We start from the raw sequence: 24,992 nt of genomic DNA, 5'->3' as shown, positions 1-24,992 counted from the left end.
CACACACAGGCAGTCTGTTGAACAACAACTACACTGATATCAGGAAGATCTGAATTAAAATCTGACTTCAGACACTGGACAAATACTGAACTCCTATTTGCCTCAATTCCTCATGTGTAAAATGGGGGCATGCTAGAGAAAGAAATGGCAAACCATTCTAGTATCTGCCAAGAAAACCTAGCAGACACTTGGGATCATAAAGAGTTGAACATGACTGAATAACATAGTTTTGACATCTCTTAGATTGGTTGCTGATGTCTACAGGAGATTAACTATTTTGCATGAAAACTGAAAATAATGGGAAATTGAACAAAGAAGTGAAAAAAAAAACAAACAAGAAGGAAAATAGAGAAAGGTGAGAAGAGAGCTGTAAAGATTAGTGATGATGGTGGCTATAGTAGTATTTAGAAGCAGTGGCAGTGAGAATGGTAGAGTAGATAATTTCCTACCCCCCAAAAAAAAGACCAGTGAGAAAAGTGGTATGCTCAGCAATATAGTGAGGGACAGAAGGTCATTTTGATCTAAGTTTACAAGAATATCATCAGTTTATTCTGCATAAGACAGGTTAACCAGATGACAGCAATTAAGATAGCTGTTGTGTTCATAGCAGGGAATGATTAGTATCTAGTAGTTTTTTTTTTTTTATGACTATTGTTATTTCATTGATTTAATTATTTTATTTATTTAGGGTTGTTCAAAATATGAAATTTTAACTAAAGTTATTTCTTGAGAGAATTGATTCTTCACACAGTATAACACAGAACTTTTAATCTTATTAATCAACAAATTCTTATTAAACACTTGCTATTTCCTGTTCTAGGCCCTGAGTAGGCAAATATAAAAAAATGAAACAAGTTTAGTGTCTATCAAGGAAAATAGTAATCAAATATATAGGCACATACAGTGATGTGTGGATTATTAGGGACAAACAATATTTTTGACATAGTTTCATTTTGTGACAAGCCATGGTCATATATGTACTTCTATTGATACTGACTTCAACCAGACGAAACTGGATTGAGTAAATTTCCCCATCTCTAGTTAGTTTGTCCTTAGTTTTATGGATTAATAACCTACATATTTAATTCCTCTTTTATTGTGTTTATAATTCCATAGTTTTTAAGAATGGGTATTACTCCAAGGAAATGGGCAAAAAGAACTACTTTTATGACTACTAAATGACTACTTGACTACTAAAAATATTTCATTGGTTGTTGTAGGGAAATCTAGCATTTTAAGGATCAGATCATTCAAATCCACAAAGAAATAAGAGCAGTCATACTGAAGCACAAAATGAAACTGTGGCAGAAAGCAAAAGCCAACAAAAACCCAAACCAAAATACCAAAAAATCAGTGCCAAGAACTGACAAACAATTGTTATAAAATAATCTAATTAGTCTTTAGTACACAAGCAGAGAACTTAAAAGGGTCCTGGCTGGTGATTATTTAAATTTCCTCCTACAAATGCAGTATAGATTTTTTGAAGTCAGAAAAATAGTGAGGAGACCTATGAAACAATCAGCTGTTAGCCATTGCTATGAAAAAAATGCTTTTTATAGACAAAATAATGCAAAGACTGGAGTGCTGAAAAACTGAAAAAAGTAATTGTTATTGATGAAACTGGCTTCATTCATAAGTGTGATCCTAGACAACTGAACCACTTTCAACCTTGTTTTCTCAGATATAAAATGGGGATAAATAATGGGATCAGCTAAAAGGGTTGTTGTGCAGATCAAAGGAGGATACATGTAAAAATACTTTTCAGACATAGAAGTGTCATATAAAGCCTACCTATTAGCATGTTAATAAATGCTATACCAAAAATCATTCTCAAAAGAAGCTTAAGACTGCAAAATTAAAATCTAAGTATCCTTTCCTCATCAGACTGAAAAAACATTACATCAAAAAAAAATTTAAGTTTTTAGACATAGAAGTCTTGTCCCTATGGAATAAATAATGACTGTAGATAATAAATATCTCCATAATAAGAAGCAAAATTTTACTGCAATTAGAGAAATTCCCAATATGACCTTGCTTCACATTATATCATGAAAATTTAAGAAATTTATCCATGTTTCTTTGACAAAGAGACCTAATTCAGTTTCAATTGATCAATGATGGACAGAAGCAGCTACACCCAAAGCAAAAACACTGGGAAATGAATGTAAACTGTTTGCATTTTTGTTTTTCTTCCCGGGTTATTTTTACCTTCTGAATCCAATTCTCCCTGTGCAACAAGAAAACTGTTTGGATTTGCACACATACATTGTATCTAGGATATACTACAACATATTCAATATATATATAGGACTGCTTGCCATCTAGGGGAGGGCGTGGAGGGTGGGAGGGAAAAATCGGAACAGAAGTGAATGCAAGGGATCATGTTGTAAAAAAAATTACCCTGGCATGGGTTCTGTCAATAAAAAGTTACTATTAAAAAAACAAAACAAAAAAAAAAGAAATTTATCCATGAAATATATAAACATACTTCAATGACTTAGGAATTAGTTTGGATGAAAAAGAAAAAAACCTATAGAAGATAATCAAGTCTAGATTGGGGTTAGGGGAAGTAGTGGACTGTTTGTCAAAGAGATCCTTAATATACAGTGTGATAAAAATATAGTTTCAAGATGAACTAAAGAATTTTTGACAAAATCTTATGAATACAAGTCTGAATTATATAAAACAAGAGAATCTAGGTAAAGAAGATATTGCATACTTAAAGTTTTTAAAAGATGTAACAAGTTGTAATATTTGTTTTCAATCAATAAATTTGTTTCATTTTATCTCAAGTATTGTTCACACAAGTATTCAATTTCAATAGTACAAGTTTTGGTGGGGGTAGAGGATATGATGATAGAAGTCATTAACAACAAGGAGTGAGTGGTATCAAGAAAAACTTTGTGTAGAATTTGAAATATGAGCTAAGTTTTCAAGTTAACTACAAATTCTATCAGGTGTAGTTGAAGAGGGAACATATTCCAGGCACAGGGAACAGGCCTCTTTGAAAAGCCATAGAGACAGGCAAAGGGCAAGGCAATAAGTATTTATTAAGTACTTACTATTTGCCCTGTACTGTGCTTTCCTCAGGATAACCTAGAAGAAAAAAGGAAGACAGTTTTGGCCCTTAATAGAGCTAATCGAGCTTATAGCTTAATGGGGGAATATAACACATTAAAAAGAAGCAGAGAAAGGAATGGAGGATGAAGATACCGGGCATGGTATTGAAGTTCAGAAAATCAGAGATATGGGAGGGAGGGAAAAGTATGGAGATATGAAGTATCTTGTTTGAGGACCAAGTTGACAAGAGGGTCACCCTAGCTGGACCATAGATTGTGTGAAGGGGGCCAGATTATGAAGGGCTTTAAGTACTAACCAGTAGTTTTATATTTAAACCTGCAGGAGCCAGTGTAGTTTATTGGGCTGCAAAATGACACAGTCATACCTGTGCTTTAGAATGTAATTCATTAACTGTATGGATTCCAGTGTGAGCATACCTGAGACAGGCAAACCAGTTAAGAGACTTTTGCAGTCCAGGTGACAGGTGATGAGATCTTGAACCACGGTAGAGGCTGTGTAAGTAAAATGAAAGGGAAGGATAGAAGAGATGCCATAGAGTTAAAACTGATAATACTAACCACATTTGTAAGGAAATGGATAATTCTTTTTTTTTAAATATGCTGAATTTGAATTGCCTACAGAATATATAATATGAAATATTTGATGATATAGGATAAATAGAACCTGGAATCATATGCCTAGAGATGATAATTGATTTTTAAATTATCTTTGTCACCTAAACACAGTCTTTCTATGCCTTATTTTTCTCATTTGCAGAATGGAGAGTTTTGCCTCTGACTTCTAGAATGCCATCCTCTAAATATATGATCTTATGCACTTGTGGGAACTGCTGAGATCAAAAGCCATTATATTATAACTTTTATGGTGTTGTTATAATCTTAAAGTTGTGATTTTTAAAAGCTTATTGTGCCTAGAGAAGTCATAGTTATTATCATTCAATTCAATAGACATTTTAAAAATGTTTATTGTGCATACACTCATGGTCAGTTAGTATAATACATATTCATGTGACAACTGATTTTAGGGAGATAAAATTCTCTTAAAAACCTGAAGGAGATGAAACAGAAAAAGCTTCCTAGAGGATGTGACAGTTTAAAGCATGTGTAGTCATACTTGCTGTGTGATTCTGGGCAGATCACTTAACCTATTTGCCTCAGTTCGTCGTCTGTAAAATGAGCTGGAGTATTATTACAAAACAAAACAAAACAAAATAAAAATAACTCCACAAAGAATTAGACATGAGTGAAAAGACTGAACAACGAAAAGGATTCAGAGAAGGGTTTTCATCATCTTTATTCAAGATAGCTCATTACCATTAATCAAATACACTTACCTGTTTGTGGTGATTTCATTTATTTGTTGTAATCATTTTGTGTATTTTTCTTCTGATTCTATTTACTTCATTCTGTATCACTTTATGTAGATAGGGAAAAAAACCTTAGTATTCATGAATTACAATCCCCTCATTATTTGTGAGAAAGTTGAATCATAAAGGGGTTGAAGGACTGGTCTAGGATCACCTAGTTCACATATTGTCTGAGGGGAGATGTAAGTCTCTTTCATCAACTATGACACATTGCCTTTTTTCATATAACATATTCTTAAAATGGGAAGTTATTCCTTTTTCCTTTTTCATTGCTAAAAAATAATACATGCAAGAGATAACTGAATATCTACTTCTATCATTCTGTTTCAGCAGAAAACAAAGAGAATGGGAGATAGATACTGTACCCTTTGATTCACCTGTTAATTTTTTCAGAAGAGGAACCATCCTATGCTCCTCAGGACATCATTCACCTGCTTTAGATTTACTCCAACTTTATGACAAAAAGGCAAATTACCAAAAATAAGGCTAATGTCAGAATTATAGACTCACATGACATGTAATCCTACCATTTAAAAATAAAAATAGATCTTTAAAGTAATGTATGTGTGAAGCAGCATGATGTGGTCAAAAGTACTTCAGGGGTTCAAATCCTACCTTCAATACTTATTGATTGTCTAAGTAGTCAAGTCATCATACCTCTTTGAGCTGGAGTTTTCTCATCTGTATAATGTGTAATTGCTACTTTTGCTATGTACCTCACAGATTTATTGTTGGAGAAAGAACTTTAAAAATGTAAAGAATTTTAAAAATGTTAGTTATCTAGCTCAGTTCCTTCAATTTAATGTCTTTATCTATTGTTCTTCATTTCCTGAAAGCAATTTCCAGGACAACTGTTTGGGTGTATTCATTTAGCATGTGTGCCACACTGTGTCCACCTAGTATCAAAAATATGTTAGAATATATCACAGACACTATCATTCATGAAGATAACTGAATTTTCATTGTCAGTACTTAAAATAATTTGTGACTTCATGAATGTGGGCACTTCCACTGCTATATATGAAACCCTTCTATGCTTTAATAGATGTTTCATTGAGTTGTTGTGACCAAAACAAGCAAACCAAAAAAACAAACTATTACATAGAGGTCAGAATTCTAATAATAAGCCTTTTTATATTCATAGTAGACTGATTTTGGGGCAAGAGACAAAGTCCATTGCAAAACTAATGCTAAAATTCAAATCGCCTTCTTAGGATTTGTCAGAACTTCTATTCTTCTGGCACATAGCCAGCTAAGTGACACAATGTATAGAAAACTGATCTGCACTCAAGAAAACTTGAATTCAAATCCAGCCTCAGACATGTATTGTGTGACCCTGGATAAGTCATTTAACCTATTTCTGCCTCAGTTTTCACAACTATAAAACAGGACTAATAATACTATCTATTTCCTGTGGTTATTTTGGGGATCAAATGAGATAATATTTGCAAAATATTTAACACAATGCTTGGTACATTGTAAGTACTTAATAAATATTTATTCCTTTTCCCCTGTAACATCCCCTTCCGTAGCTTTTGAATTTCTGGGGTCATTCATTGTACTTTACATTCATTACATTGAGAAAAAAAAGAAATATATTCAACATTTTATAATGATTTCTGTAAAATATTTTTAAAATTGGCATACAAAAGGTCTTAGTCTATCAGAATCTCCTTTCCAAAATGTTTTCCTTTTTGAGTGTTCTTGATAATTAAATTTTATTGTATCATATCTATTTCCTGCTGCTACTTTCATTCTAAGTAGAAGGATATAGTACTGGCCATAACAATGAACGTAATGTTTTTAAATGTTTTCATTTTGTACAGTAAAATTTTAAATATAATTGATAAAACATATAGTATGTGGCTTGGAATTAATGAAGAAAGTGTAACCCTTAGAGGGTTGAACTAGGAGAAGTGGATGAATGTTCTAGAGGCAAATTTAGACATCGGTCAGTAAACATTTATTAAGTACTTAAAAAGTAGTTAGCACTGGGCTAAGCACTTGGGATTCAAGGGGAGGCAAAAGATTTCCCTTCCCTACCCTTTGTTCCAGCAGTGTGTCTACTGGTCTGTACCCAAAGAGATCATAAAAGAAGGGAAAGAGCCTATATGTGCAAAAATATTTGTAGCAGCTCTTTTTATAGAGACAAGGAACTGGAAATTAAGTGGATAACCATTAGTTGTGGAATGGCTGAATAAGTTGCATATGAATATAATGGGATATTACTTTGTATAAGAAATGTTGAATAGGCTGATTTCAGAAAAGCCAGGAAAAACTTACATGAACTGATGCTGAATTAAGTAAGCAGGACCAAGAGAACATTATACACGGTAACAACAAAATTATGTGATTATAACTCTGATGGATTTGGCTCTTTCAAGGCAATTCAATAGATTTATGATAGAAAGTGTCATATGCAGGATCAAAGCATAGTACTTTCACTTTTGTTGTTGTTTGCTTTTTTTCCCCCTTTTCATCATTTTTTTCCCCTTTTGATCTGATTTTTCTTGCACAGCATAATGAATATGGAAATGTTTAGAAGAATCACACTTTTAACCTATGTCAGATTGCTTGCTATCTTGGGGAGGGAGAAAAATTTGGAATACAAGGTTTTGCAAAGGTGAATGTTGAAAACTCTCTTTGCATGTATTTAAAAAAAGACTTTTCCTGTCCTCAGGGCATTTCATAATCTGATAGAGAAGATAATATGCAAAATAATGAGCAATATAAAAAAAAGTTACATACAGGATAAATAGAGAAAAACTAACAGAAGGAAGGCATTGGAATTAAGAGAGAATGAGAAAGGCTTCCTGTAGAAGGCAGGATTTTATTTGGGACTGAAAAGGAAGTCTGGGGATTCTATAGTCAGAGTGAACAAAGGAGAGCATTCCATGCATTGGAATCAGCTAGAGAAATGCCCAGAACTTAAAAATGGTATGTCTTGTTCCTGAAACAAGTATTCCTTGATTGAAGAAGACTGGAAAGGTAATTCTGAAGGACTTTAAATGCCAAACCAAGAGTTTTTTATTTGATCCTGGAGGCAGTTAAGAGCCAGTAGAGTTTATTGAGTGGTATGATATATGGACATAATCTTTGGTGACTGAATGGAAGATGGATTGGAGTGAGGAAAGACTTAAGGTAGGTATACTTACCAGCAGGCTGTTGCAGTAAGCCAGGCATAAGATAATAAGGATCTATAATAGAGTGGTGTCAGTATCGGAAGAAGAGGTGTATTTGAAAGATTTTGCAAAATCTTTGACTTTGGCAAAAGATTGAATATCAGGAGTAAAAGAAGGGAGAGTTCAGGATGACTCTTAGGTTGGCATGCCTACGGAACTTGGGGATGATGTCCTTTACAACAACACAAAAGGATATAAGGGGAAAGTTAATGAGTTCAGTTTTGAATATGTTGAGTTGAACATATCTACTGATCATCCAGTTTGAGATGTCTTGAAGGCAGCTGGAGATGAGAGATGGGGTCAGAATAGGTAGATTTGAAAATCATGAGCATATTGCTAATTAAATCCTTGGGAGCTGATGAGATTATTAAATGAAGTAGTACAGAGGGAGAAGAAAAAGAGGTCCAGAACAGAACCCTGAATATCATCAATTATGGTTAGAGAGTTTGATCTAGAAGAGGATTCAGCAAAGGAGACAGAGTAGGAATAGTCATATAAGTAGGAAGAGAACCAGGAAACAATGGTGTCCTCAAAATCTTAAGATAAGAGAGAATCAAGAAGGGTAAGATGATCAACAATACCAAAAAAGAGAGGACAAGGAGACTGAGGACTAAGAAAAGGCAACTGAATTTGGCAATATGGAGATCATTGGTCTTTGGAGAAGCTTTGGAGAAAGCAGTTTTGATGGGATAATATAATTAGAAGCCAAATTGTAAGGCATTAAGAAGAGAATGAGAGGGGAGAAAGTGGGGGGGGGGGGGGGGGGGGGGGGGGGGGGGGGGGGGGGGGGGGGGGGGAGCAGGAATTGGAAACATCTTTTATAAGGTTTTTAGCCACAAAAGTCAGAAGGGAGAGAGGTTGATAGTTAGCAGAGTTTGAAGGGTCAAGTGAGATTTTTTTCAGGATGGGGAAAGCATGGTCATGTTTGTAAGGAAAAGAGAATGAGAGAGACAGGGAAGATTGAAAATATATGAAAGAATGGGAATGACAGAGAGGGCAATCTAGTGGAAGAGACTGAATGGAATAGGAACATGGAAAAGCAGAAGGGTTAGGCTTGGTAAGGACTTTATGTGAGATAAGGACTCATTATGGGAGAGGGGGAGAAAGTGGCAGAAGGTACCTGAATGATGGGAGATGAGAAAGAGAAGAGAGAGTTCATGGCAATTTCTTCTGTAAAATATGAGGTGAGGTTTTCAGTTAAAAGAGTGGGTAGGAGGACCATAGGGAATTTGAGTAGGGATGAAAAGATTTGGAAGAGCTACTGAGGGGAAGGTATTATAAATTGATGAGATAGGAGAGTGAAAATGTAGAGCGGCAATGAAGACCCAGTTGAAGTTTTGTAACATAGGTGGCAAATGGTGAGAGTAAGGCTTGGTGTGGTGTGATTAGTAATATAATAAAGCATCTAAAATTTGAGTGAATGGTGTAACATTGAATTGGGTCACCAAGGAGTCAAAAAGGGAAAAAGAGGAGAGGAGCTTTAATTCAGTGGAAATGGCCTAGGAGAGAATTGAAGAGTGAAAAGATTGGAGATTTAATATAAGGAAAAAAATTCCCCTTATTGCTATCCCAGAATGGAATTAGGGAACAATTGAATCATGCTCATTAGAAGTCTTTAGGTGGAGTATAAATGATCATTTACTTCTTCAGGAGGACTTTCCTAGGCCCTCCAAGTCATGATGCCTTCCCTTTTAGAACATTTTCATCTACAATCTACTGTAAATACCTAATTGTTTGTATGTTGGTTTCTCCATTAGAAAATAAGCTTTGTGAAGGCAAGATTGTTTGTTTTGTTTTTTGTTTTTTCCTTTCTTCCCAAGGTTTAGCATAGTTCCTGGCACTTAATAAATGCTTAGTGACTGAATGGAACAGGCTTTTTATGCCTGACTGAACCAGATGGCCTCTTAGGCTTCTTTCAACTTTTACTTCTGATTCTGTGTCATATAGAGGAAAAATCACTATGAAATGAGTTAACTCCTTTATTGTTCTAACTACCTTTACTAGCAATGTGACTTTGAACAAGTTAGTTATCCTCTCTAATTCTAATTTTCTTCATTGATAAAATGAAATGATTGAAATAGATAAGTGTTTCTGAATCTTTGATATTGGGATCCTGGAGAATGGTGGAGGAGATATTTTAAAGAATCTTTATAAAAAAAGAATATTTGCATTTATATTCACATTAGAAGTGATTTAAATCTTTATTAACTACCCCAAAATATAAAGAGTAAGTATAGAATGATAATTAAAGGAAAGTCACATGGAAAATTTTTATAATTGTTTTATTTTAGGAATGGGAGAGACATGAACATGCTATAAACTATAGGCAGGAAGAAAAGAGCAAGTAGAGAAGCTGACCCAAAGATGAGTGGACACAGCCTCAGGAAACATTGGATTCTACCTCATTAGAAGTCTTTTAGCAGAGGATAGATGATCACTTATTTTTTCAGGAGGCACTTCCTAGTTTTCTAGCTCATGATGCTGAGGAGATTAATGGGATAAAAGAAGTGAGGGACTGATGAGGAAGCTTCCAGAGGATACAGAAAGGAATACAATGAAGGTTATGTTATCAGCTGAGAGGTTAGTCTTAGCAAGGAGAAAGGGATCTTTTTCCTGTAGAGACTAAATCAACGGAAAAAGGGGGGGAGGGCTGAAAATGTGTAGAGGAGTTATTATGTGGAGTAGGAGACTTGAGTGAACAATGACTGATGGTTTTGATTTTATAGTAAAGTAAATGAATGTCATTTTCTAAGGTTGGAATTGGTACTAAAAAAAGGGTTGAAATAGCTATTGTGATTAAAAAAAAAAAGCTATCATCTATCAACTAGTCAATAAAGAATAAAAGTATTTCCATGTAGCAGTCAGTGCCTAAGCCATATGTTTAGTCTATCATATAAGGATCCCTTAAGTTTTTTGATGTAAAAAGGAATACTTGAAATAATTGGGAACCAGTGAACTAGATGATGTCTGATAGCCATTCTAGCTGGTGATGGAAGAGGAGTCTGGAGGACTCCCATTATGACTGGTGTTCTTGGGGGTATAGTTAGCCTCCTCTCTAGATTTGATTTGTAGTTCATCCCAGGAAGACCCCCATTGGAAATTCAGCTACTCCCCATGGCAATGGTGCCCAGGGAGTTTTGGTGATGAGAAGCCTTGGGAGTCACTTCAATCCTCAACCCCCCATCTGAAGCACTTTCACTTAAGGTTCCCTAGGGAACCTTTTTTGGACTTTGATTTTTAAACTGTTGGTCATAATTTCTTTCCAGCCATAAGGGTTAGTAAATATTTTTCTTACAGCAAAAAAATTCTATGATCATCTTCATATATTATAATAGTAATATTGTGCTTCAGTAAGTAATAAGTGGTTATTATGGATAATGACACAAACATTCTGATTAAATCATGTATTTGATAATTGTTCCAGCAGTATCATTATATTAAATACTCAATAACAAATATGTTTTTCCCCAGTTGATGTCCATCAGCGTGTTGGCAGTTTCTGCCTGGATGAGGGATTATCTGAATAATGTTCTGACTTTAACTGCAGAAACAAGGTAGGATATAATTATGCAATAATATAGTTTAATATTGTTGGCTATGCTATTTTTCAAATAATCATCTTAATAATCTTAGGTACAACACACTATTGTCCATTTAGATCACACATGAAGGATTTTTCCTTCTTTTTCTTTCATTCGGAACTTGTATGGCACATTATCTCTTTCATGGGCTTTATCTGTATGTGTGACCTCCCTTGTCATCACTAGTCCCTTTGCTCATTCTAGCCATTTTACAAATCAGTTTGTCACAGAGAAGACCAGATGACTGCATATATATATATATGGATCAATCAGACATATCTTGTTGATGCTGGATCAGTAGTATCAGCTTATATATCAGGGACTACATATTTTCTGGTTATTTTTTTTTCTGGGCAATATAAAGATCTACTGCTACTGTTCTTCCTGATATTCTTGGTCTAAATCAAAATTATCTTCCTCTTGTGGTCCATTTCCTGACCACTTTTTTTGTTGATATAGGATTGTTGAAATCCATGCCCATTTTGTGAGGGAGATTAATTTATAATTTTCTGGAAACCTTAAATTCATTGGTAAGGATAGAAGAGAGGGTGGGATAAGCTTAATAAGCAGGGGAGAGTATATTGCACTGATCCAGTCTTCTTTTAGTTCATTTCTATTGCAATTCCCAATCTCTGCTAGCAAGTCTTGAAGGTTTTCCTCTAATCTGCCTTCCAGTCTATCAGTTAAGAGAGACTTTTTTGTTTTACTTTCCTTTTTTTATTTTATTGTTTTCTTTTTTCCCCTGTGTGTGTGTGTGTGTGTGTATATACACACACACACACACACACACACATACACATTTCTGAATCATGTTGGAAGAAAAAAATCAGAACAAAAGGAAAAAACTATGAGAGAAACACAAAAACAGAAGAAAAAGGAAAAAAAAAAGTGAACATAGCGTGTGTTGATATATGTTTAGTTTCCATAGTTCTCTCTCTGGATGCAGGTGGTGTTTTCCATCCAAAATTTATTGGAATTTCCTTGGATCATTGAACTGCTGAGAAGAACCATGTCTTTCATAGTTGATCTTCACATACTCTTACTATGTACAATGCATTCCTGGTTCTACTTATTTTGCTCAGCATTAGTTCACATAAATCATTCCAGGCCTTTCTAAAATCAACTTGTTCATCATTTTTATATTAATATTCCATTACTTTCATATGCCATTACTTATTCAGGCATTTCCCAATTGATGGGCATCTACTCATTTCTAGTTTTTTGCTACCACAAAAAAAGCTGCTATAAACATTTTTGCACATGTGGGTCCTTTTCCCTCCTTTATTATTTCCTAGGAATATAAATCCAGCAGTAATGCTGCTGGATCAAAGAGTATGCACACTTTTATAACTCTTTGGGCATAGTTCAAATTGCACTCCAGAATAGTTGCATCAGTTCACAACTCCATCAACAATGCATTAGTGTCTCAGATTTCCCACATCCCCTCCAACATTTATCATTATCCTTTTCTGTCATCTTAGCCAATCTGAGGGGTGTGAAGTGGTACATTAGAGTTGTTTTAATTTGCCTTCCTAAGAGATATTTTTGCCCAAGAATATGTTCATAATAAGCTGAAAACAGTATTATATTTACACATAGTGATTTAAACATATGAATGAAAATATCATGATTTTTTTCTTGTAATATACAACTTTGTCTTTTATGTTTTTGGTAATTTATGCCATATATTTTTTTTTTGTTTGTTTCTTTTCAGGGTAGAGGAGGCTGTCATCTTAACTTACTTTCCTGTAGTTCATCCCATCATGATTGCTGTCTGCTGTTTCCTTATCATTGTGGGGATGTTAGGATACTGTGGAACAGTCAAAAGAAATTTGTTGCTTCTTGCATGGGTATGGTTCTTACATCTTCCCTCATTTTACCTTAAAAAGATTAAATAGTAATGTGTTGAGTTGGTTTTTAATCTGTGTCACAAGAAAAATGCCCAGAGATCTGTGATAGCAATGCGATTCTATGCAGTGTTTGCCAAACATGCTGCGGGAAAGCACACATTCTTTTCCTGAGAGATATGGTTGAAATTAGTATATTTACAGTCTTGTGTTCATTTGAGGAGTTGTAGAAATATGAACAGTTTCTCTAAGCTCTGTGTTGTAGTAGCAAGTTTTTTTTGTTTGTTTGTTTTATTCTCAGAGGTCAGGTTACCACCCAAAGAGGTCCTATGAGGCCTGAGGACAAAGAATTCAGCAGGGCCTCAAGATATTGTCTTGAAGGAATATTACTCTTCATATTGTTTTAAACAAACACCTAAATATTCAAATACATTAGTGAGCTGTTGACATAACTCTGGAGTGGAAAGAAGTCAGTGGGCACTGAGGTTTGGTTCTATCACTAACTAGTTTTGCAACTATAGGAAAGCTATCTATTTAAGTTTCAATTTCTTCATTTATAAAATGAAGGGCTTAAATTTGATGGCTTCCAGTTTTATAAGCTAGAATTATATTTATAAACTAGAATTATATAAAATATAGACTCTTGATTGGTAAAATTTTGGAAGTTCTCTTTGTGGTTCTCAAAAAGGTACCATGTGAATTTTTATATCAATATTTTATTAATCTCTTTAAAGGAAGGCATTCTTTGTATTCAAGGTAAATCAAATGCCCTATTCTAAATAAACTGATACTACTTTTAGAAAATTCTTGCCCATCGATTTGCATGTAGCTTTTTATACATAAAGTCAGAAATACCTCTCTATAGCAATTTTATTTTTGAAACTGGAAGCCATCTGAGCAAACTGATTAAAGAGACAAACCAACAAACATTCATGGATTTTGGCACATATCTTGATTAGTTACTGAAAAGGAATTCCTATTGAATTGTTATGATGTTCAAAATGTTGTCCATAATACTTGAAAAAGTAAGAAATTAAGGGAACTGACTTTTATGAAATAAAATAAGATAAAGCCAGATGTGAGAGGCAAACTCTCATAAAATATTGCTAGGGACTGTAGTAATTGATTTGTTCCTTTTTTAAAAATAAAGATTCAAGTAACTGAAAAACCTTAATTAGTTACATTTTTGTTTAATAAATCTGCAGTTACCAGAGACAGAATATTTAAAAAATGTTTTATCAGTGAAACACTGAAGGAAATGAAATAATAGTTTCTCTAGCATAATTAGAATTTAAGCCAAAAACATGATTAGAAATATAATCTAGAATGAACTATTGTTTTTTAGAGTAATTTCACTAGCACAACTTCCTTCTTTTTTCAAAAGAGAAATTGAAGTTAAGTGGAAATTGTTTTTGTCTTAGAAATGAAAGCAGCAGATTGGTACTACTGAAAGCTTTTAGCTATATAGACAATCATTGAATTCATTTGTTATTGCAATTCCACCTTGTCATTAAAACAAGTATTTTGAAAGCTTCACCAGCTCAGTGGGGATGTAAACAAATTGAACTGACATGTTTACCCTGTTCAGCAGCAGCTTAATGTAACCATCAGGAAATCATCATTTGTCATCTTGTGATACTTTATGTATATTCAGTTGCAGGCAAACTTTAAGTATAAAATGTAGACCTAAAACAAAGTTTTAGGAATGTGTAAACATTTCAGATCAGCTTATTATACTTAAGTAGGGGATACATTTTTCATTTTGACTGTTCTAGGGTTTTTGCATATTTTTCATTATTGAAAAAAATAACTCCATGTTTTAGTTTTTTAGTTTTTAATCCAGAAGTTTAGAGAACAATATTAGGAACTGGCTGATTAATGACTGTCAGGCTATTGTGAATGTTAGTAGAGTTAATTTTATGCTTCTTGTTTAATAATGCAGAAGTAAATCATATTTTGAAAAGGATTCATTTCTTTTTAAAACCTTCAATTTTCCATTAAGATCTTCTCAGGAGTAGATGATATGAGTTATAAATGTCAGAATTATGTATTTTAGCAATGTCATTAAGACATGAATTTTAAGCTTGTAAAATATCTATTTTGTTTCCCTGTGATGAAAATATTTTTGCATGACTTTTTTCTTTGTTGTTTGTTATTATCCTATTTCATAGGTAAATTACTTTTACATTGTTGAAATATAATTTTGCAACATTGGTTTTCTCAAAGAGAATTTTTTCTCTTAAAATTAATCATATTTCTATATAAAAACATTTTGTATTCAATATTAATCTAACTTATAAGATATAAAATACTTTAAAATCTTTATTGTGAATAAAAACCTAGAATTAGCAGTATCATTTAATAGGAAATTTCAATATAGTCAATTTAAGTAACTTTTGAAACTATATTTAAATTAATTAGTTGCAATGTACAAAATGCTAAAAGAAATTATTCATTCACTCTAAATCTATCAGGTTTTTTTTTTAATTAGTATGTACTCTGTACTTCTAGTTTTATTCTTTTCTTTTTGTATAATTTCATAAAGAATTTTTCAGATTTCTTTATATTCCTCTTTTGATTTTACATGTATTATAATATTTTTATGTGAATTAGCAAAATTTATTTGGTCATTTTAAAAAAATACTGGGTATTTTGGCTGTTTCCATCTTTTTGTCATTTACTAATAATTCTATTATTAAAAAAAAACTTTGCTCATAGCTAGTTTTCACATATAACAGTATAAACTGGGCATAAATATTGGCAGTAAAGAAAAATTGTTTGCTTTTTGGAAGCACATTAATTTTCATTATTTCTCTGGCACAATGAATTGTATACTAATGTTTTAAAAGCATTTAAATACCTTCAAAAAATGAGAAGATTTATGCTTCCCTCAATCCTTTCGTACTACTTTTAATTCTAATAAGAACATAATCATATCATTTTTGTATAATTAAAAAAAAAAAAACTTATTTGCCCACCTGGAGTCTCCAGGTTCATTCTCTGTCCACTGTAGTGATCATAGATGTAAAGCTAGAAGAAACAGTAGAGGCATTTTAGTCCAATCCTCCATTTTACCAGAGAAACTGAGGAAATTTATGCATAAAGTCAGTGTGACTTGCCAAAGAACACAAAGGTGAAGTTGTAGAAGTGGTTTTGGAATCCAGATCTTCCAACTCAAACTCCAGATCAGTAATCTTTCTATTGTACCGCATAGAATATCAGAAAAAAAGGGAGTAGATAGTAGTTTGGTTAGGTCACTGCAAATGTTATTTTTATTGGAAAAATATAGAATATTGATGGTACGTACGTTATTTTTATAATTAGGATGCTGCATGTTACATTTATGGCATGGTTGCTTATAATTACTGTAAAAGCAAATATGCAGATTTAAGCTTATCCCTTTTTAATTGTAAGATTTACTTTAATATTTAATATTTTTCTTTCCCCCAGTTACTGTCAGATTTACTTTAAGCATTTTTAATGAGTAGTTTACCAAAATGTATTCTGTCTTTTTGATCAAGTCCAACTCTGCCTCTAATCTGATCTGTTCCTAGAATAAATAATTATTTGCTCAAGGCATAGAGTAAAGAAGACTAGTTATTTTTGGTTATTAGTCCTATTTGGAATGCCTATAGAGGCTTTTCTCCTACATTTGGGACTAAACTGTATTTCAGTATTTTGTTTTGTTTGAAATTTTCAGAATTCTGATTTTTAGCTGTTGTATTTTGTCAAGAATATTTTTTCTAATACAATCATTATATCAAAGTATAGGTATGTAGACATTTACCTACACATTTCTCATTCATTATACATATATAATATGTATGTGTGTGTGTGTGTGTGTGTGTGTGAAACAAAATAAGATTTATACAAGATATGTCCATCTCTAGATAAATAGTTAGATTCTTGTCCTATACTCATCTCTGACACATACTAATTCTCCTAGGAAAGTCACTTTACCTTTCAATGTACCATATCCTCTAAGACTTTAGTCACAAAGTTACAAAGACAATGATCTCTATTGGGAGAGGATGTTACTCACAGAGAGCACTCTTAACACAAATGAAACCTCACACTAGCAAAAAATCCCTGGTTTTGCCTATATCTATATCTATATCTATGTATGCATATATATGTATAAATTTAAATACATATATATTTATATATAAACACATATCTATTGAGGGCTACAAATGCATGTATGTTTGTATATTTGAGATAACTTTGGTTATAATATCATAATAAAATATACATATCCAACATATTTTTTCATCTCTTATTAACCATTATGCTACATCATGCTACAAAATTATCAAAAGTCACACTTTTCATAATGCATTATATCTTTTGAATTGGAATCTAAAACTCACTGTGAAGGAAGGAGGAATATATATTTCAAATAGTTCATATATATTGACTTGTAGTATCTTCCCTCCTAAGTAATTTTCAGTGATGAAGGGTTGTAAACCAGTAGCTGATTTGAAGGATAGCTAAGTTTCACTATGGGCAGAGTGCAGGGGCTGGAGACAGGAAGACTCATCTTCCAGAATTCAATTCTGGCCTCAGATACTTAGTATGTGACTTATTAAGTGGCTATGGATAAATCACTTTACCTTGTTTACCTTAGTTCATTTGTAAACTGAGCTGGAGAAGGAGATGGCAAACCACTCCATTTTGTTTTTTGCCAGGAAAACCCCAAATGGGGTCACAAAGAGACTGAAACAACAAACAACAAAAGCTGACTCAAATTCACTTGTGGTGAATGAGGATATGTTGTGTATTTTAAAATTAGTTTAGTTTTTTATTTATTGTCACACTTTTAACCATTTCAAACTGTAGAATAACCTAATTTGAACTTTTAAAAATTAAAATAGTCTGCAAAATTTTTATTTGCATACCGGCAAAAATGCTGTTAGGGGAAAAAAAGAATGGTATAGGTCTTTCCTTATATTTTTGGAATTGTTGTTGGGGCACATAATACTTAAAATCTGACTGTAGTTCTCTGGCATCATATATGTTATTAGTATATGTAATTTCTGCTTCATCACTTTGAGTTGAGCCAAGAACATAGTATTTTCACTCTTCATCTAACTGGGTTCCAAATGAACATATAGTTTACATCTGGCAGACATAAAACAGAGTCTGTTTAAGTAATCATACCATTTTTCTGCAGGGTTTAGAAAAAAGCTATGTGTGTCCCTAATACTAATTAGATTTTATTAGGTAGAACTCTTTCCACTTTCTATACTGTGTCACACTGGCTTTATATCCTTATTTGTATTTGGACTTTAAATAAAAGTTAATAAGAAAAGGTAAAGAATAGATAAGTAACCCAAACTAATGTGAAAAGAATCCAGTAAATGTTGTAGAGGTAGAAGATGCCTCTGTTCCTCTGACATTATTGCTCTAGAAGGTACCCACTCTTCTGCAGCTCACTCCTCTGATTGGTGAGTTCTTCCTCAAAACTTCATCGAGGAACTTCTCTAGTCTGCCAAACTTACTCCTTTACTCTTCTCCTGAAACCATTCTTGATACTCAGGACTTCTCCATCTTTTTTCTATAAACTTCCCTTCCTTTTCTTTCCTTCCTTCCTTCCTTCCTTCCTTCTTTCCTTCCCTTCATCCTTTGCTTTCTCCTTTCCTCCCTTCCTTCCCCCCTTCTTGCTTCTCTCCTTCCTTCCCTCCTTCTCTCCCTTCATTTCTTGTTTTCTTCTTTCCTTCCTTCCTCCTTCCTTCCTTTCTTTTTCCTCCTTCCTTCCCTTCATCCTTTGCTTCCTCCTTTCCTTTCCCCCTTCTCGCTTCTCTCCTTCCTTCCCTCCTTCTCTCCCTTCTTTTCTTCTTTCCTTCCTTCCTTCTGTACTTCCTTTTTAAAATGCCTTCTCACAAAGCTAGAACATTGAAGAATTTAGAAAGGCAAACACTGTCTTAAAGGGATCTGTTGTACATTAGACAATTGCCTAACAATAACAACAAAAAGAGTAAATGGAGTTGACAAGATAGTAAGCCTGATTTTTCTAAGAGGGGTCATATTCTTGAGGAGGAAAAAGACAACAGTTTCACAAGTTAGTGGATATAATAAAACACAATAGTGATTTCAAAGAGAAATTGTAAATTATTCCAAGGATGGGAAATATGACTCCCTTCTTCAGTATTTCTCAATAAATCTGGTCTCAACTTGAATATCCCTTGCTTAAGGAAACTCAGAACATCATGCTATGAATTAATAAACTAATAAATATACTTTTATAGTTGAATAGCTTAATGGTATACTTGAAGAAAGTATTTGTTTTATCAGACATTCCTGACACGAATAAATCTCATGAAGTATCATGGGGTAAAAGAAAGTGTTATAGTCAATAGAGATACAAGTTTGAGTTTAGCTTCTGATACATATTTACTGTGATCATGTGTATGCTTGTTGTAGTCTTTGAACTTCAATTTCTTCATTGGTAAAATGGTAGTAATGATACTTGTAGTAGTACCAGACTACTAGTGTTGTTATAAGACTGAAATAAAGTAATGCACATAAAATACTTTAGAAAACTTATAATGCAGTATAATTGTCAGTTGTTAATATTGATGCAGTTAAGGTTTTGTGAAAGTTTGGTGTGAACTAGATCAAGGTCAATTTTTCTTTCGCCATGAAAAAAGAATTTCCCTAAGCAAATAATGTTACAAAATTGTACTTCTAATGTGTTAATTGAAAACAAACCTATTATTTTTAAAACACTTATTTGCATACATATGATTGATGTACTGTTTAATAAATCATTCTGATGTATTCACTAAAAACAGGTGTACAAAGAGTACTTTCAACATTGTGTTTCTAATGCACTTGAAAGTTCTATGGAAGAATGTCCAAACTTTGGAGTAATCTTGGTCTTGCCTGAGATCAAGTATGTTCCAGATTGTTGTATTTCAATGCAATTCATCTTATCTGACCATCTTGGTAGAGCTGGAGTCTAATATGGTAGAGACCACTCTTTAAATAGAATTAGAATAGAATACTGGTTGATGTCCTTCAGACTACATTTCTTTGACCTTTAAAGTTACCATTTCTGGAGAGATATTTTCTCATATTCTCAGCACATGTTATTTGTACTTTCCCTCTCTATATTCTCAATTCCATCAATTCCTCTTGCCTTCATCCTTGAAACTGTCCCATTGATCATTCCTTTTCTGTCATCTTCAGGGTCTCCATATTTTGCTTCTTTTTAGCTTTCCCTTTTAGCTACTAAGATAACGTCTCTCTCATTCTTTACTTGACTGTGTCATCCTTATACTCTATCAATCTATAACTGACCTTTCTTCTGAAAAAAAAATGGCTTTTTTTTTTTTTCAATCCACAACTGTATTAAACAATATGTAGTCTTTGGCTTTGAAAATCCATTCTTCTTGGATCCTCTTTCCTACATTGACTTCTCTAATATAAACCTAATTTTAATCTTGCTTATTTGGTAGCACTTCTCTGATCTCCTTTGCTGAGTCATTGTCATTTACATTCCACCCTTTATACATGGGGATCCTTTAAAGTGCCATCCTGTTTCCATGTATCCTTTTAAACTCTCTCTCTTCATTATCTCCTCTGTTCTCATAGTTTTAATTGTGATCTCTACATAGATAACACTCAATTCTCCATAAGCAGTAAATTTCTATCTTGAATTCCAGTCCTTTTTTCCTCCAATTGCTTGATGGTCTTTTCTCTTTGGATGTCCCATCAAGCTCAAATTATCAAACATTGAATAATCTATCCTTCTTCCAAACTTTCCTGTCACTTTCAAGAGCACATCCTCCCAATTAGCCAGATTTATAAACTCAGAGTTATTTTCTTTGACTTCCTCCTCACTTTTTCAAATTCAATCACTTAAAAAGTTCTGTTAGTTTTTCCACTGTAACCTCTCATTTCCACTCCTTTATCATTTCTCTGTCACAATTATCACTACTTGCCTGGTGTTTCAATAGCCTCCTAAAATGATCTTCCTATCACCAATCTCTTCTTCCTTCTATCCATGCCAAAATAATATTGCTAAAATACATCTGATTATATACCTTGATAAAAATCTCTAGTGTTCCATATTGCTTTTAAGGTAAAATTCAGGCTTTTAAAAGCCTTAGCATTTTAGGTCTTATGTGATTTGGCTCAAACCTACTTTTCCAGTATTAGTTTTCATTACTCTGCTTCACATTGTTTGTATTTCAGCCAAACTGCTGTTTCAAATACTTAGCCTACCTTTTCTGCCACTGGGCATTTTAAAAAAGCTGACATATATTTTTGCCTTTCAGAATTTCTATCTTCCTTTAGGGTGCCATTCAGGTACTATCTCCTCCATGAAGTTTTTTTTTTCTCTTTTCCCTTCAGTTACTGACAATTTCCACTTCAAACTTCCTTGCATTTATCTCTGTGTGTTGGAGCCTTTCTGTAGAGTGCCCTCGCTGAGGATTGGAATGGGTTTTTGTTTTTATATCATCAATGTCTAGCATGATATATTGTATATTATAAGTATTTAATAAATATTGAACTGAATTAAATTATTTTTAAAAATAAAATGTCTTTGGCATTACAAGTACATTACTTTCCTAAGACTAGGGAGGAAAATGGCAGCCTACTAAATTTTCCAGATCTTCTCTGTTAGAATCTCAAAATGCCTTACTTGTTAAATTCAGGTAAATATTCTTATTATAATATTCTTAATTGAAATAAAAAGAAAAAATCTTCCTTTTATGAAAAATAATTTCAGAAAATGAAATTTTGTTATATTTGAGGATATATGTCTATTTCTACATATATTATACAAATAAAAAAACCAAAGTAAATATATCTTCTTTGACAATAATTATAAAATTTAATAAAAAAAAATGACTAAAACCCAGAAGTTAATATTTACAGAATAACATTGGATATCATATTCTGAAGTACTGGATAATAAGAATTACTGAATAGTTCAAGAAGTAGTCAAGATTATTTCTTCCTATCTTTTGGATTTTTTTCTAACCTATCATATAGAGGATATTATATAGGTGCTTGAAATAATGGGCCTTATTTTTTCCCCTGAATCTGGGGGTGGTATTAGGTATATTTTACTGATGAAGAACCTCAACTAGAAGATTTTGGGTAAAGTTAGCCTAGATCCTGGTCCCCAAGTTATTCAGAATCTTTGTTCTATCAGTTCAGCATTGTTTTTTAATTTTTTTATTTGTTTGTTTTGTTTTATTTTGCTCATTCGGTTTTCAGTGAAAATCATTTAATTTGAACTGCAATATGCAAATACTTTGTGAATAGGGATTGTTTTATTATTTGTACTTGTATTCCTAGCACTTACAATAAATGATTTTTGATTGATTGAAATTCATAACCATGGAATCCTTAAATAAAGATTTGGTTAATGTTTTACTATGAACTTTGGCGAATGGATGGGGTGGATGGGAGTAGGGAGAATGGAGAAAGTTAAGGTAGCAAATTAGCTGAATAAAACAAAGTCTCTGAGGAAATAGTTACCTATTTACTAGGGAATTAATTGCTTAAGCACTTTGTTGTACTATAGCCAGACTCTTCCCCCCTCCCCCAAGGTCCATGCATTCAAACAAATCCTTAAAGAACTTCATACTTTCCAACATTTTGATGGCTAAATTTGAATTACAGCATATTCTTGAAAGCATCAGAGTTTTATTTATTTGAAAATATTCTATACTTCAAATTTTTAGTATTACACCAACATTCCCTTTAATTATGTCCATTTATTAAGGTTTTAGGTACTTTCATTCTATTCAGAAAAGGTTGTTCAATGTTACCCATGCTCTGGAAATGTTGAACATTGTTAGAGATTGCACTTAGAACTGATTTCATTTCTTTACTTTTTGACCACAGGATATAACTGAGATTTTTATTTCTTTTTTTTTCTGGGGGGGAAGGTAGTGTAGGTGCCAATGTAATGAGAATATTCCGTATATTCTGGTCTCACTAGATTCTTAACAAAATGACAGCTATTCCATTACCTTGTACAAATATTTGACACTGGAATTCTATTATTTACTAACTACAAGTAATGTAATATTTTAAAATCTCCTGTCTTGAGGTTAAGAAAAATAAGCAACTGACAGAGAGCTACTTAACACTAATAGTCTGAAGTTTAGCATTAGACAGGCTAGATACTGGAGTTTATCATTTATCATTTTCACAGTCTAGGTGTTTAATCAAATGTTATGCTTATTAAAGTCTAGGTATTTAAAGAATAGCTAGTATGAAAAGGACACAATTTATTTAATGTTAAACATCCTTAATATAGTTTTATTTGGGTATATCTGCATGGGTTGTAAGGGTGCATGTGCACTTGTGCAAACTATTGAATTGAAGATGGGGCCGATAAGTATGTAAATAAGTGTTTGGAAATATCTACCTGTTTGTAGATAAGTCCTAGGAAATTTCTTAAGGTACATAGAGGTTGTGTCCCTATTCACACAACTGGTTAATGTTAAAGGCAGGATTCAAATCTCTATCTTCTGACTCCAGGAATTGTATATAATGTACCATATTGCCTCAGATGATTTCAAACTAGAAGCAAATTACCAGACAGATTATTCTGCTTCTGTGTGGTCATGATGGGTATGTAGTGAGAACGAATGGATTCAAATATGAGTTATATTCTTTATTACCTGCTTGTGTGAGCTTAGGCAAAGAATTTGCCTAATGTGACTCAGTTTCCTCATATGTAAAGGATTTGTATTGGACTATTTTTGATGTCCTATTTAATTCTAAATCTCTGGTCCTGTCTTAGTAACTGTGGTTTTAAAAAAAGTTGTAGTAAAGAGCATATTTTTAGTTTTTAAATGAAAAGGCCACATTTTCAGACACCTATCACAGGAACCACTATTACTATTGTCTTTGGGGAGCTATTTGGCTACATTGTACAAATTATCATAGAAACCAAATTAAGAGGTTAACTGCTAATGTAGTGGGAGAAGCTTTGGATCTGAGGTAGAGAACCTGTATTTCAATCCTAACTGAATAACTTCATTATTTTAAGTTAATCATTTAATGGCAGTGTTCTTCATTTTCCTCATTTGTAATATGAGACTTGAACTAAATACATATACGATCCTTTCAACTGCAAAATCCCATGGTCCTCAGGATGAAGAAGTGGAAATATTTTAGATGAATAAACTTAAGCTAATTGACATTTATTTAGAAACCAAGTTATAAGATAAATTGCCTGTCTTAACATTTGTGGAATCTCTATAAGTGAAAAAAAATGCTTTTTCTAAATGTGGTATATTTCACAGCACTAGACATTGTCTCAAACACGTGGGACACATTAATATTTGAGAAATATAAACCAAATAGGGCTCAATGATTTTCTAAAAATTTCAATATTTTTTCTTTTGATTTCATCTTTGCTTACTAATTAACTAGTGTTCACAGAATAGGCGCTCAGTAAATGTTGAGTATTGTCTTTTACAAGTTCAACAAAAATAATTATTAAATTAGAAAAACTGAAATAAATTAACTATGTAGTTATATTTTCATCATCAATACTCATTTTAAGTTTCTGTATCGAATGTTATACATACCCATTATATTAGAGTGAACTATAAAAAATATTTAAAAATTTCAATCCAACAATTTGAGTTTATCAGTGTTTAGATGCTTAATGACTATTTAGAGACCAGAGACTCCATGGCATTCTATTGTGTTATCAAAGAAAGAAAATTCATTCTATATTCCACTAGAAAGAACCTAATGTTTCTCAAGGGTGCCAACATTTTGATTTGGGTGGAGAGAGGAGAATTCTGTTGCTATAAGGCTTTCTTTCCTTGTTGGACTCTTTTAAATCCCAATACTTCACATTATCTCTCACTATACCCCTACAGAACTTGGAAGTAGCTCCTAAGAGGGTGCCAGGGACAGGGGTTAGAGAGCAGCAGAGAATGAAGTGGAGCAA

General features: G+C 33.0%; 1 protein-coding gene across 1 annotated transcript in view; it reads left to right on the top strand.

Annotated features, from left to right (window-relative positions):
* The window catches only part of TSPAN12 (tetraspanin 12), an 89,607-nt gene that overhangs the window by 11,212 nt on the left and 53,403 nt on the right, over positions 1–24,992 (top strand). Inside the window, exons 3-4 of the mRNA XM_003771554.3 lie at positions 11,101–11,183; positions 12,925–13,060. Coding sequence (XP_003771602.1) covers positions 11,101–11,183; positions 12,925–13,060 — 219 coding nt within the window. The remainder of the gene's footprint in view (positions 1–11,100; positions 11,184–12,924; positions 13,061–24,992) is intronic.

Source organism: Sarcophilus harrisii, chromosome 5, assembly GCF_902635505.1.
Source record: "Sarcophilus harrisii chromosome 5, mSarHar1.11, whole genome shotgun sequence".
In the NCBI taxonomy this organism is placed as follows: Eukaryota; Metazoa; Chordata; class Mammalia; order Dasyuromorphia; family Dasyuridae; genus Sarcophilus; species Sarcophilus harrisii.
The sequence above is the reverse complement of the archived record's forward strand: the minus strand, read 5'-3'. Positions and strand labels throughout refer to the sequence as shown.